The sequence below is a fragment of the Scyliorhinus canicula genome, chromosome 2, assembly GCF_902713615.1.
Source record: "Scyliorhinus canicula chromosome 2, sScyCan1.1, whole genome shotgun sequence".
NCBI classification, from domain to species: domain Eukaryota; kingdom Metazoa; phylum Chordata; class Chondrichthyes; order Carcharhiniformes; family Scyliorhinidae; genus Scyliorhinus; species Scyliorhinus canicula.
Genome location: NC_052147.1, coordinates 111,674,003 through 111,689,049, shown reverse-complemented (window position 1 = coordinate 111,689,049; position 15,047 = coordinate 111,674,003). Strand labels below are relative to the sequence as shown.

At 44.2% G+C, this 15,047-nt stretch overlaps 1 protein-coding gene across 2 annotated transcripts in view; it reads left to right on the top strand.

The window, feature by feature from the left end:
• The first annotated feature begins 1,151 nt into the window (after positions 1 to 1,151).
• Positions 1,152 to 15,047, top strand: part of LOC119957184 (cysteine-rich motor neuron 1 protein-like) — a 345,653-nt gene continuing 331,757 nt past the window's right edge. For both annotated transcript variants that reach the window (XM_038784996.1, XM_038784988.1), the window contains exon 1: positions 1,152 to 1,838. In XM_038784996.1, the coding sequence (XP_038640924.1) occupies positions 1,508 to 1,838 (331 nt within the window). In that variant the 5' untranslated portion in view covers positions 1,152 to 1,507. The remainder of the gene's footprint in view (positions 1,839 to 15,047) is intronic.

The window sequence follows — 15,047 nt, the reverse complement described above, 5'->3', positions numbered from 1 at the left end:
GGTGCCTCAGTCAATTTAACAGCCCAGCCACTGGGTGCCTAGTGTAGAGAGTGCAGCTCAGACTGCACAATGCAGGAGCTCTTTCTGTAAGTTCAAGAACTTCTTCTGTTGAAGAAGTCATGACAACGCACCCAACAATGAGGCAGAATTGCACTGATGTACCACTGAGTAATGGACCTGAATCTCCCAATTCCAGCAAGTATTTACCCTGAAAAATGGACATCACAGAACAGTGACAGGCGAGCTATATTGGGCATATGAGGATGACGCAAGACATACACAAACGTGACATACCCTGCAGCAGATCTCCTGGGAGGAGCAGCTCCAAGCAAGAAGGACAGAATAGCCGAATCTGCAACTCTCTTGCATGCATCAAAGGCTTGGCCTGTCGGGCAGAATACAAAGACAAACCTCTCCCACGTGTCACAATTGCCGAAAGGTTTGAATCGTATGGCTGGGCTGGAATGGTGACAGGGCGGCTCCTGGGCTCTCCGAACCTGTCACCTGATGCCCCCAAGAAGCACCTGGGTGATCATAGCTGATATAAGGGCATCTTCTCCACTGTTAGGAGATCAGAGGTCCACCAGAGATGGAAACAAACCATCCATCAAGCATTGCTCTGTTGGAGCCCGTTACCACGATGGGGTGGATTTAGGACAGAGGAGGCAACAAGGTTGGAACAACAAATGTAACAAAGGAAACTGCGATTGCTTGCAAACAATTTAATTCATGTTCATTACGATTTTCTGTAAGTGCTTTGGTCGCAACCTAACCCTGGTTATTCAGCCTGGAGCCTTTCTCGCTCAATGACTGCTCCTTTATGGTGGTGGTGGGGGGCGGGGGGGGGGGGGGGGGATACAAAGATTGAGTGAAACCTTGGATCAAACATAAACTAAAAGGAACAAAGTCGCCCTGCGGTTAGGCTACTTGGGTGTGATCCCTGTGCTGACAACGGGGCTTCAGTCTTCACCGGAGCTCAGCGACAGAAGCCACGCCCCCCTCCCCCCGGGGCCAGGCGTGTGAGTGCGGGCAGGCGAGGGGCAGGGCAAAGGGGAGGGGGGCGCTGGTGGGCAGGGTGCAGGCGGGTAGGCGGAGCTGTCAGTCAGAGCGCGTCACTGACTGGGCTCAATCAGAGAGAGAGAGAGAGAGCGGGCAACCCGGGAGCAGGAGAGAGACATTCACACTCCAGCCTCACTCAATGCACAGCCCCTTAAAGCTGTGACCATTCTGACAGCGCCTTCAAAACAAGGAGCTTCAGAGTCAGGGGGGAAGTGAGGGGAAATTTTTTTTTAAAAAGAGGAAAATTCCTCATGAGATTTAAAAAAATCATTTATTGTGAAGGGAATGGTCTTGTTTCAAAGTGATTACACTGTGTTATATTATTTTTAAGTGTCACTAAGGTTCTGGAGTTCAGATTTATTTGTTTTGGGAGGGAGAGGTTAAAGAAAGTTTATTGTTTTTTTTAGCAGTCTGACTTTCTCTCTCTCTCTCTATCTTCGGGCTGGTCATGTTGAAGAAGCGGTGCGAGGGTGCCGGTCTGCTCGCGGTCTGCTTGCTGTGGTCCAGCTGCTGGGGACGGAGCCGGGACTGCCCGCCCTGCCGCCGGGAGAGGTGCGGGGAGCTGCCGGCTTGCCCCGCTGGCCGGCTGCTGGAGTCAGCCTGCGGCTGCTGCCCGGTGTGTGCCAGGCGCGAGGGGGAAGCTTGCGGCGAGCCGGGCTCCAAGTGTGATACGGGACTGTGGTGTGTGAGCAGCGAGAACCTGGCCGGCATCGAGGAAGGGGAGGACGGCGAGAGCAGCTCCGGACTTGACCGGGGACCCTCGACGGGAATTTGTAAAGGTGAGAAAGTTTCACAAACATACAGACACACAAAAAAAATCAAGTTTGATATTCCTCACACTTTTCTTTCTAGTGTTTGGTTTTGTTTTCTGCTTTGCAACTAACTTTCCACGAGGCAGTAATGCAGCCGAGCGAATGTTGCTGCTGGCTTTGGGGTGCGTTTTGATCCAAAATGTTGTGACTAAAAGCGGATTAAGATACCTGTTGGTTGTCAGTTCGCTCGCCCGAGAACAAATTATATTGGTGTGGGATAACGCCACCAAACGGTGCAAGCTGTTTTTTTTTCAAAAGTTGCCCAGGAAATCTGTCCAGATTGAACTTCAAAGCCCCATATGAATGTACCTATGTTGAAAATAGTGAATGCGGATACCGGTCTAAATGGTGATGAATGATTGATAACTCGCGAGTGAATGATGAGATGGTCGGGTCGGAAAGCTCGACAAACCAGTCAAAACTTATTTGAAGGAAAAGTGGACCTGGTGTTTAGTGAGCTGCCTGTGAGTAACAGCTCAACAAGTAGCGGAGTGCGGTCAGTTCTTCACGTGCATTTATGTATGTTTATTTACATTAAAAGTTGTGACCCGAATATAAACATCTCTTCCAGTCAAGTTAATGTTTTTTTTGGGGAGGGGGGTAGGTGGTGGTGTTTCACAAATATTGTTTGCAATGATCATCTCAACGTAAACATTTTGCAGTGTGGACGGCAGACACGTTTCAAAGTCGGATGAGTTGTGATTCAGATTTGGCTTCGCTGTAGAGACTGGGACCAGGCACCGCGTCCCAACTGAGGCAATCCTCACAGGTTAAAGCACCGCTTTCACCAGGTTAAAACACAAGAGCACCACACGAATTAAATGTCGGTGTCGAAAGTTAACTCCTCCCAGGGCATGAACAAAACACAGCATTTGAGAGTTCTTGGGGGGGGGGGGGGGGGGGGGTAAGAGACGCTTCTCTCTGTCCCTCAGCTTGTCAATATTTATTGTGTACGCTGGCAGCTGGTAAACTGATTGTAAGCCCAAAACCTGCAGCCGTTCTAGAAGATTCTGTGCGAAGAGGGCGATCAAAATAAACGGGGCAAGTCGTGATGCATCCCAAGTGTGCTCCGAACGAAGGAGCATTCTGTTTATTTGCCACATCCACACTGTTGTGTCTTAACACTGGAAATATGCAGCAAGTATATTTTCAGATGTTTTTTTTAAACGAACGCCTCATGACTTTCAAAGAAGTTTGCATGTTTCTTTTGAACATTGTTATTGGAGAGTTTAAAAAATACTCGGGTTCTACAGCTGGTTCTTTTGTGAGTATATTTGTGAGAGGAAAATCAGACTTTGGTGCAAACTGGGTATTAATAACTGCATGATTATGGAAACTTCCGTTTATTTCGGGCACTGGACGAAAAAGTGGAATTCCATTGTATGGTTCGTAGGTTTATTATATATATTTAAGTTATTTTTCTTACTTTTGAAAGAATATGGACATTTCATCAGTCATTTGGATCTGCAGTTTTTTTTTAAATGAATGCTGTGGCCACAAAGTGGAACTGATAAGTGTCAGTGGAATGAGTGAGTTGCATTGTGCTTTAGTGTGAATGAAACTGGGGATGGCACTCAGTGCTGGCAAGGGACAGTTCTTCTCTGGGGTGCATAACCCCTGATGCGACCTTCAGTGATTGGGCCATAATCTGCTGTTGACGGGCATCTAACCAGGTCTGCCATTAGTTGGACTTGTTTGCAAACTTGTTTTTTAACCGGCAACTTGCTGAAAGTGAGAGCTGGGAAGGGAGCACAGGCAGGGAGATGGGCTGCCTGGAGTTCCTGAGTGAAAAGAGCAGACACCCATGTCTATCTCCTTCACCAATCGGATGTAAGGCTTAAACAACAAGCTTTCAGTAAGTGAAAAGGAAATGTAAATTAGACTGAGTGAATTCAATTTCAAATCGGCTATAGAAAGAGAAATAGAGCTGAGAAAGAAAGGTTGGATAAAAAGGCAGAAAGGAAGTTTAGAATACTTTAAAATTTGCATTAAAAAATCTCTAACCAAAATTCACTACAAAATTCACACAAAATTCCACAATATAAAAGCAAATTACTGCGGATGCTGAAATCAGAAACTTTGACAAAGAGTCATCCAGACTCAAAATGTTAAGCTCCATTCTCGCTCCACGGATGCTGTGAGACTTGTTGAGATTGTCCTGCATTTCCTGCTCTTGTTTGAAATTCCGCAATAATTGATTTTCAATGCCAGTGAGGTTGACTCTTAATAATTAACACTTATCATTTCCATTAAAAAGATACTTGCACTTGGAATGATGCGATTTAACTTTCTGTGCCGAGTTTTCTGTTCATAAGTCATGTGCAAATACACCAACTTCATGATCTTGGATGTGATTATATTCCATTTCTACAAAGCTAATGATAAACATGGAGGTCTTGTGACACGGTGGGTAGCGTCCCTGTCCCACCCCAGCACTTGATGTCCAAGTAAGATGTGTTCATGACAGGGCAAGTATTAACTGGTAATCTTCCAAAACATGCCAATGGCAGGCAGTAAGCAGGAGAGACTCTTGGTCAGCCATTTGATAGATGGAGCATTGGGGCCTTTACCATCCATATCCATAGCTCCAGGCTATGAGATGCATATACGTTATGGAGCTACAGATAATGCATCTATCTACAGAACATTTTGGGGGACTGGTTGGTTCAGTTGTCTGGAAGGCTGGCGTGGATTAGACTAGCGCCAACATTATGGCTGGAGATTTAGGATGTGCCTCCTTGGCCTACCTGAAGTGGAGATCGTGGGTCGGACTTCCCTTCAGGCTGAAAACTCAAGAAAAAGAAGAATGGCAAATGGCTCATCTGAACAACTTTTTGATTTCGGCATTTAACTGTGCATCAACACTGCACCTGAAATTACTGTTCAGTCTATGCGCAAATAACCCATCAGAATCACACAATTCCTACAGTGTAGAAGGAGGCCATTCGGCCCACGGGGTCTGCACTGACACACTGAAAATGCACCACAGCCAAGGCCTACTCCCCCACCCTAACCCCGCCTAATCTTTGGACACAAAGTGACAATATAGCATGGCCAATCCCGCTAACCTGCACATCTTTGGACATGCAAAATCTGGTGCAGTATTAATTTGATTCTAAGGGTAGTTTTGAGTATTACATAACATCAGTTACCATTTTGAGTTTTTATTTTTGTACAATACTTTTCCATTATCTAGATATGCAAATTCTAAATTGATGCTCAAATGCAGTACTAAGTGAGTGCTACATTGTCAGGGGTGCTGATTTTCAGATGAGATGTTAAGCTAATACCTGCTTTGTCAGGAAGAGAAATAGAAGAAGAGCAAAAACCGGAAACTACAGGCCATTCGACCTGACATCAGATATTGAGGGGATAGTTGGCATCCATTATTAAGGAAGTAGTAGCAGGACACTTAAATTTATGAAAGGGAAATAATTGTTGACAAACCTAATACATTTTTTGAGGATGTAATTAAGAGCATGGATAAAGGGGAACATGTGGATGTGGTAGGTTTGGATTTTTAGCAAGCATTTGGTAAGGGGCCACATGAAAGGTTATTGAACAAGATTAGGGCTCACTAGGGGGTATTATAACAGCAGGCTTAGGAAATTGGTTAAGAAATAAAATATGAGAATAGGAATAAATGAATCCTGTTCATGTTGGTAGGATGTTACGGGTGAGGTGCTGCAGGCATCATTGGGGAGGCTATTTATAATCTACATTGCTGACTCGGATGACACTGCCAAATGGAATGTGTCCAGGTTTACTAATAATACAAAACTAGGTGGCACAGTGGTTAGCATTGCTGCCTCACAGCGCTAGAGACCTGAGTTCAATTCCAGCCTTGGATGACTGTGTGGAGGTTGCACATTCTCCCTGTGTCTGCATGGGTTTCCTCTAGGCGCTCCAGTTTCCTCTCACAGTCCAAAGATATGCCGGTTAGGTAGATTGGTCATACTAAATATGGCCTCACGGTAGCATGGTGGTTAGCATCAATGCTTCACAGCTCCAGGGTCCCAGGTTCGATTCCCGGCTGGGTCACTGTCTGTGTGGAGTCTGCACGTCCTCCCCGTGTGTGCGTGGGTTTCCTCCGGGTGCTCTGGTTTCCTCCCACAGTCCAAAGATGTGCGGGTTAGGTGGATTGGCCATGCTAAATTGCCCGTAGTGTAAGGTTAATGGGGGGATTGTTGGGTTACGGGTATACGGGTTACGTGGGTTTAAGTAGGGTGATCATTGCTCGGCACAACATCGAGGGCCGAAGGGCCTGTTCTGTGCTGTACTGTTCTAAATTTCCCCTTGGGCTGGGCTTGCAGCAATAGGATGCGGGGGTTGCGCCTATGTGGGGTGGTCTTTGAAAGGTTCGGTGCAGACTCGATGAGCCGTATGGCCTCCTTCTGCACTGTAGGGATTCTATGACACAGAATCTTGTTGAGTGGGCAAGAATATAGAGAATTGAGTGAAATATGGGTTTATTCACTTTGGTAAGAAGAATAGAAAAAAAAAGCTTTTAAATTGTGAGAAATTCTTAAATGTTGATGTTTATTGGGATTTGGGTATCCTTGCATTATAAACACAAACTTTTTACATCCAGGTATAGTAAGCATTTAGGAAAATGAATCGTACACTGGCCTTTATTGCAAAGGGGTTTGAGTAAGTAATGAGTAAGTCATGCTGCAATTGCACAGAACTTTGGTGAGACTGCACCTGAATTACTGTGCACGCTTTTAGACTTTGCAAATAAGAATATACCAACAAAGGTTCACCAGATTGATTGCTGGGATGTTGTCCCATTGGGGAGAGATTTAGCAGAACAGGTCTATACTCTATGGCAGTGCCTTTCAAACTTTTTTCCGGGGACCCATTTTTACCAACCAGCGACCCACGCTGGCCAACCTTCGCGACCCACCATTTTTTCTTACAATTTTTGTTGCTGACAAAATGGAGGAATTGCAATCGTGCCCAAAGCACGTGACGTCGACATTCTGGTGCGTGACCTGCTCTTTGCCTCCCTTCAGGCAGGAACATTACAATAAATTTTTTTTTTAAATCTCCTGCTTCTCTGCGCAAATTTGCGCGCAACAGTTGGCTTTTAACAATGCCGGCTGCGAGCGGCATTCAAAATGACAGCTGCGACCGTATAAAAAAAATGCGGGCACACTGCGCACGTGTGCCTGCGCATTGGTGCACATGCGCAGAACCACGGAGGTGCTGCCCATGTGCACCGATGAGCAGGTACACATGCGCAGTGCGCCTGCAGTTTTTTATATGGTCGCGGCCGTCATTTTGAAGGCTGCTCACAGCTGGCATTGTTAAAAGCCGGCTGTTGCGCACCAATTTGCGCAATCGGGAGCACCACGACGGACAGCTCCGCGACCCTCCCGACACCCGCATGCGACCCAGCCGTGGGTCATGACCCCGACTTTGAAAATGCCTGCTCTATGGAGTTGAAGAATGGGATGTGATCTAATTGAAATAGATGAAATTCTGAGGGGGCTAGACAGATCTGATGATTTTTTTAATCCTTGCTTGGGATGTGTACATCACTGGCAAGCCAGCATTTTTTGCTGGAGTGAATGAATGTTTAAGGTCACGGATGGGGGCCAATCTAGTGGCTTGCTTTCTCCTGGATGGTGTCACATTTAAGTGTTGTTGGAGCCAAGCTCATCCAGGAAAGTGGTGAATATTCTGTCATACTTCTGACTTGTGCACTGTACAGTAGATGGTGGACAGGCTTTAGGGAGTTAGGAGGTGAGTTACTTGCTGTTGAATTTCAAACCTCTGACCTGCTCTTGTAGCCACCATATTTATACAGCTAGTCCAGTCCAGTTTCTGATCAATGGTAACACCCAGGACACTGGTGAGGGATTCAGTGATGGCAATGCCATTGAATGTCAAGGAAGATGGTTAGAGTCTCTCTTGTTGGGGATGATGATTGCTTGACACTTGTGTGGTGTGAATTTTACTTGCCATTTATCTGTCCAGATTTTGCTGTCTATGGATATGGGCTGCTTCAGTTGGTGAAAGGATGTTTCCTATTGACTGTAGAAAGTAGAATGAGGGCTCAGGCTCAAGAGGTCAGCTATTTAACATTGACATGAGATTTCTTCACCTCCTGAGGGTCGTGAAATCTTTACTCCAAAGGGATGTGGACACTGAGTGCTTTAGAATGTTCAAGGATGAGATCATTTACATTTTTGAAGATATTGGAATCACATGTAAAAGTGAGGTTGAGGTTCATCCATAATCTTATTAAATGGTGGAACATACTTGAGGGGCCATATGCCCATCTCCTATTCCTAATATTCTCATTGTCAGACAGATGTTAAAGATCACATGGCACTATTTTGAAGTAGAGAAGGGATGTTCCCCCTGTGTTCTGATAAATATTTATCTCTAAACAGATCAGTGATTATTCTCACATTGTTGATTGGGGACGATGATTTGCATGAATTAGACCCACGGTTTATATGTTATATAGTACTGACTACACTTCAAAAGTGCTTTATAGACTACAAAATGCTTTAGGTATCCTAAGGTCATGCAATGCTCGATACAATTGCAAGTCTTTTTCTATTTAATAGATATACCAGTTAATGTTACTGCCATAAAATGAACAAACTTCTCAGGTTGGTCAACAAATCTGTCTTTTCATTAGGTTATAAATCAAGATTGTGAAGGTAAGCAAAGGTCTGGTTATCTCGTTGTACATTCTTTTGAGTATATACAAGCAGAATTTTGACAGAGGAATGTTCATATAACATGATAGTTCTCCCTGAAGCCAGACATTCTTCAGTTCATCCACATCATTCCTTAATGTATTTTACTCACCTTTTTACAGAAAGTCAATAAGATTTCCAGGTGTCGAGTTCAACTATTTCCAAAGTATTTTTAAGGCATGTCTGAAGGATTCCCTGTGATTTGTGATTTGACCCATCTTGCAATGACCTTTATCATTGCTGTCTTATTTGTTTCTGACTTCAAATATTTTGGGGTTTAAATCTCAGAAGAGCAATGAAACAAATCACACTTGATGAAAGAAAAAATACCAGTCAGTCTGAAGAGACCCAGAGATCACCGTCCAGACTATGCTTTAAGATGAGAGTTCAGAGCAGTGATTGCTCGCTAGTAGTAATTAACAGAAATAAATTGCATTTAAAATTGCCCATTTGGTGTACCTGCCTATGGCTGTACTGGTATGTGAGGTTTCTCTTTGGAAGAATGTGGATGGGGATGGACAGCAGACATGAGGACAATGCTGTAATGATCTGGCTGACCATGTTACAAGAGAAAAAATGGGAATATTTCAATTCTAAAGATAAAGTAGGTTAATTGACACAACTGGATATAGTAGAGCTATAGTAGAATTATACAGCACAGAAGGCCATTGGTCATGTGCTGCATCTTTAAATGAGTTATCCATTTAGCCCAATTCCTTGTTCTTTCCCCACAGTCCTGCCTAGCTATCCTTTTAGTTCAATTTATAGGGAGAAAAAAGATACCATAGATCTGTTTTAATGGAAATGCCTCAAACTATCGTCAAAGAGAAAACAAAAGTAGCTCCAAGATGTCTCTCCAAGCTGGGATGAATCCAACATAAACAAAAGATGTTACATATCAGTCAGTAGAATTTATCTCAAATCTAGATAGGCTGATTATAAAGTATATGAACTGGATGTTTATTACAAGCGCACTGAAATGCTGGTTCCATGTCCTTATAAATAATCCTCAGTTTTATCTTTATAAAAGAGTAACTATAGCCCAACTCAGACAGGTAAAATAGAACAATATTCGGGAGATTAGAATACAGTTGTGATGATTTTATTCTGTACTTTTCATTTTTTTTCATTTTCATTACTTTATTACTAGACTAATCGGAAGTCGATATGAAGCAAAGTATGAATGAAATATCTTTTCAAGACACTTGTTGCTGCACTGACTGTGGTGATATGCCTGTAAGCAATATCATGGATGGTGTGCGACCTCCAACCTGTAGCTTGCGGTACCGCAATACTATGCCATCTCAAGACCGTGGTCATGTGACCAGGGACTCCCATATAAGTGGAGACACATCTGGCCATCACCAGAGGGTTGTCGGAGATGGTAGTAAGACATACAGGTGAACAGTCATGCTAGGTGTAGTTCCAGAGGAGTTCAAAGAAACTCCATGATAACTTGCTCTGTAACAGATCGCTACCTTACCACGTGTAAAGATCCTGGTTTGGACAAGTCAAGGTGTTTGGTGGATTCCTTCGCAAGGCAGAGAAGACCAAACACAACATGGTACCAAGAGTGCTAAAGATTTAAAGATAACGACGGCAGTGAGGACATTAGTCAATTGGCTGACGGACTGATCTGGTAAACTGCAGCCTGAGGAAACTCAACGTGCTTGAAGATGCTGAAGCTCGAGATAGATGGACAGAGAGCCCCCCCACCAGCTTCAGATATCCGGTAATGTAGATGAAAATTGGCAGCTGTTCAAACAGCAGTTCAAACTCTCTGTTTTGGCCCTAGGCCTCTAGGCCCAGCCTGATGAAAAGCGAATCGCATTGGTGCTAACGGTGGCAGGTCCACAAGCGATTGAACTGCGTTTGATAGTGAGGAGGATCGCAAGAAATATGAGGAAGTCGTGAGGCACTTTGATAAACATTGTTCCCGTAAAAAGAATGACACGTTTGAGCAATACATGTTCTGTATGCTTAACCAAAAATCTGGTGAATCATTTGACAGTTTTGTCACTGACTTGAGACTGAAGGCTCAGTTATGTAACTTCAGCAGCCTGAAATCTTTGTTGATCCGTGACCAAATTGTCTTTGGTGTAGCTAATGATAAACTCCGGGAAAGGTTATTGCGGGAAGAAGATTTGGTGCTGGAACAGGCAGTAAAGATTTGTCAGGCTGGCGAGATAGCTGCACAGAGATTAGGCACACTTTACTTGAAAAAATTTGGCGCCTACTCAGAAGATGAAGCCAGTGTCATTAGTGCTGTGATACACGTCATGAAGAAGCACGGTCTCAGTACGGGCGACCATTTTAAACTACCGACAGGAGCCGCTGTCATCGTCTTCTGCCAAAAGTGTGGCACTCGAGATGCCCCCCGGCATTGTCCTGCTCCAAGTGCGGCCGTATTCGGCATTTTGTAAAACAATGTTTTGAGCGTTCTACAATGAACCATGCAAGATCAGTGAATGCAATTGGTGGATAAATACCGAAGAACAATTTTTCATCGATTTCATCACGGCGAAGAACCAGAAGAGTCCAAAAAAGAATGATGAAAACAAAATCTTAATGGAGACTGAAGCTAGTAAGAACTCTCCGGAAACTTTTAAATCAATGAAATTGATGTTGATACTGAACAATTGTCTATTACAATGTGACTTTGACTCTCAAACAAAAGTCAACCTCCTCAGTCGGTCTGCTTTGCAAAAGCTGAATGTGCAGCAGAAAGCCGTTGATCAGCCAGGGCTGCCAGTGAACTTCGGAACAAGAACAATGGAGGCCTTTGGTGTCTGTGAACTGGTGCTATCTGTGGCAGACATGAGGTACACACTACTGTTTCATGTTGCAGACATGGACATTGACTCCATCCTAGGAGCAGATTCATGTGACTCCCTGAAGTTAATTGAGAGACTGTGTCCCAGAAGATGGCTGGTCACCTAAATACTTCAGATCCCTACAAGATATTACAGTGTGCACGGTTTATGAGGATTCGGAAGAAATCCAGATGGAGGACGACAAATCGGACAAAGAGACGGAACAGCCAGCGAGCATTCCACAATTCTGCTGAACAGTCTTCAAGAAAGTGGATAGGCTCAGTGACATGATACGGGAGCATGAAGTATTAAAGCATCTGCAAGATGTGAAGGTTAAATGGACAGAGCATGGGAAGCTATGGAGCTTCACTCTGGAGTTTATATTCGAGGCTAATGGGTATTTCACACATGAGGTGATCACAAAAATATATCAGTTGGACTTGTGGCCACTTAAATCATTCTTCGCTGAACCACAAATCATGGATTGCACAGATTGCAAGATCGACTGGAGGGAGGGAAAAAATGTAACGATGAGAACAATTCAAACAAATCCAATGTCGAAGCACTCACAGAACAGCGATGAAAACTGTATCAAATGAATCGTTCTTTAACTTCTTTGGTCCCACTGAAGTTCCACAGCGTGGAATGTTAAGCCAATGTTCGACGGCCAAACTCGAGGCTGAATTTCAACTTGGCATCTTACTGTGCGATTCCGTATGCAATGTTATATTTTACAGTAGAGATCACTGCAGACGATGCTGAATCTGATGATGACTACTACGAATATCTGCTCAAAGTTTTTGATGATGATGCAGAAAGTGATGGCATGGAAGGTGAGATAGATGAAGACCAGTATGAACTCCTTTTACATCTCTTTCCCAGCAGCGCAGACGTGCTCAATGAAAAGACACAAGTGCTATTCTGGTGGTCTGGAAGGAATGAGGAGGTGGTCACGGGGGACCCTCAGACCACACTGGATGCTGAGAAGAACGGGAGCGCGGAGATGGCGCACTTAAAAATTGAAGTTGCTGATACCACGGAGGATCAGCCACTGACCGAGCCAGAAATGGAAGAAATAATCCCAATAGTGAAGAAACTGGCCAAAGAGGTACGTGGTGACTTGTTCCAGGTCTTCGAAACGCCTCCTGTAATTAATTTCCAAATCATCAACAACACTGACAATGACTGAGAAGACATTAATAACGACTGCGATGACAGTAACTTGGGTGTTGCAGTAGTAGGCAACTTTGAGACTGACCCAGAGGAAGAGCTGATGACAATCTCAATATGCAGCTCCACAGATCATGCACACATTTTTGAGTTTGACCAATATGACTTAATGTCATGATCATCACGACTAGAGAGCATCAAAATCTCGAGTGATGAAGAACAAGTGAGTGATGCTCCAGTGAGCCAAGAAGGGGCAGTACCTGTTGCCCCAGTTCCAACCTTCATCCAGGGATCGAGGCGCTCCAACATGTCAGTGAGGCTGCAGAAATGGGTGTGGTCACTTCGGGCAGCACAGTAGCACAAGTGGATAGCACTGTGGCTTCACAGCGCCAGGATCCCAGGTTCGATTTCCCCGCTGGGTCACTGTCTATGCGGAGTCTGCACGTTCTCCCCGTGTCTGCTTGGGTTTCCTCTGGGTTCTCCGTTTTCCTCCCACAGTTCAAAGAAGTGCAGGTTAGGTGGATTGGCCATGATAAATTGCCCTTCGTGTCCAAAAATGTTAGATGGGGTTATTGGGTTAGGCGATAGGGTGGACGCAAAAGCGTAAGTGGGTCGGTGCAGACTCAATGGGCCGAATGTCCTCCTTCTGCACTGTATGTTCTATATTCTACCTGATAATGACATGTTGGCCTCTCAAGGGTCCACCTGAAACTCTGCAGATCTCTGAGCACGTGATAATATCCAGCACCACACCAGAGGCTGCCATGTCATTACACTGAAGCAAGAAACACAAGAAATTACATCATTGTATTCTCAAAAGAAAGAGGAGAAGACCTAGAGAGCGAGCTCATCCCACTAACAAACCAGCAATGGAAACAACGAGAAGCAGCAAACGGCATCATACCAGGAAGTGAAAAAAAGAGAGGCTGGTGACACAAGTGTGGCAGCCATGGACCCAGGCCTTCCAAAGGCACAGAGCAAAGAGGAAGAGAAACAAGAGGCCAGCACATAAACCAGTCGTTGTAGAGGCTGGCAACAGCTGGAATGATCAGAGCTGATCCGTGTGGGAGGCATAATGATTGTGCAAAAAAGATGGACACTGGCCAGGCATATCATGTTTTTGGGCACCCTAGTAAAACAAATACCATGACTGTATAAAGTTAAAAGATCAATGTTGCTTGTAAACAAATCTTAATGTTTTATGAGGAAGGGGGATGTGGTGCTATGCCTGTAAGCAATATCATAGATGGATGGTGTGCGAGCTCCAACCTGTAAGGGGCGGTGCAGACACACCATGCGTCCTCAAGACCATGGTCGTGTGATCAGGAAGTCACACATAAGTGGCGACACATTCGGCCATCACCAGATGGTTGAAGGCCATGGTAGTAAGACATACAGGTGAACAGTCATGCTAGGGGTGGTTCCAGAGGAGTACAAAGAAACTCCATGATAACCTGCTCTGTTTCATATCACTATCTTACCACGTGTGATTCAAGAAAGATCCTGGTTTGGACAAGTCAAGGTGTTCGGTGGATTCCTTTGCATAGAAGATCAAAAACCACATCGTCCTTCAGTATTGATGCCAATATTTTCTTCGAGAGAAGACTTGCGTATATATATTTTAAGAAATGTGTTTAAATCTGCTGCCCCTTATCCTAAAACTATTACCTTTCATTAACTACTATCCAGGATGCAAATGGCAGGATTTTATCTTTAAGATAGTACACATATACTGACTTTGTTTTGTAGAAAGACAGGATTTGAAGAGTGCATTTGAATCAAAACATGCTTATGGAAATAAAGCGGATAGTTGACCAGACTAACCATTTCACAGTACATAGAATGTGTAATACTGGAGTACTCCGTTAACACTGGATTTATTCTTAGTACCATTCCATTTGTGGATTCACGTTAGTCTGTGGAACTTTCTCAAACTGAATCTCTCTTGCTTGTTTTTTAAAAAACATTTCCAATTAAAGGGCAATTTAGTGTGGCCAATCCACCTACCCTGCTTATCTTTGGGTTGTAGGGGTGAGACCCACGCAGAGACAGGGAGAATGTGCAAACTCCCCATGTTTATTGACTCGGGGCCGGGATTGAATCTGGGTTCTCGGGGCCCAAACTGAATCCCTAACGTGGCTTTAAAAACATTTCATAGTAACTGAACTGCTGAAAATGCCAAATGCTTAAAATGCGTAAAGAAGAAAAGACGTAACCAACACATCAAGGCTGTTTGTTCCATAACCCACACACACAAGGCATCTGCTTTGATCTGCATTATCCACATCTCTATCTTTGTAAAAACCTTGATTATACCACAAGTTCTTTCCTGCCCTTATCAAGGAATAAATGTAAGCCATTCCCACTTGCAAAGGTTGTCCCACGCATTTTAATGGGGCCATTAATTGGCTCTGGGCAATGCTTCCACTGGCTTTGGGTGACTGTTTGTACATTTTCCCTGTGTCTGTGTGGGTTTC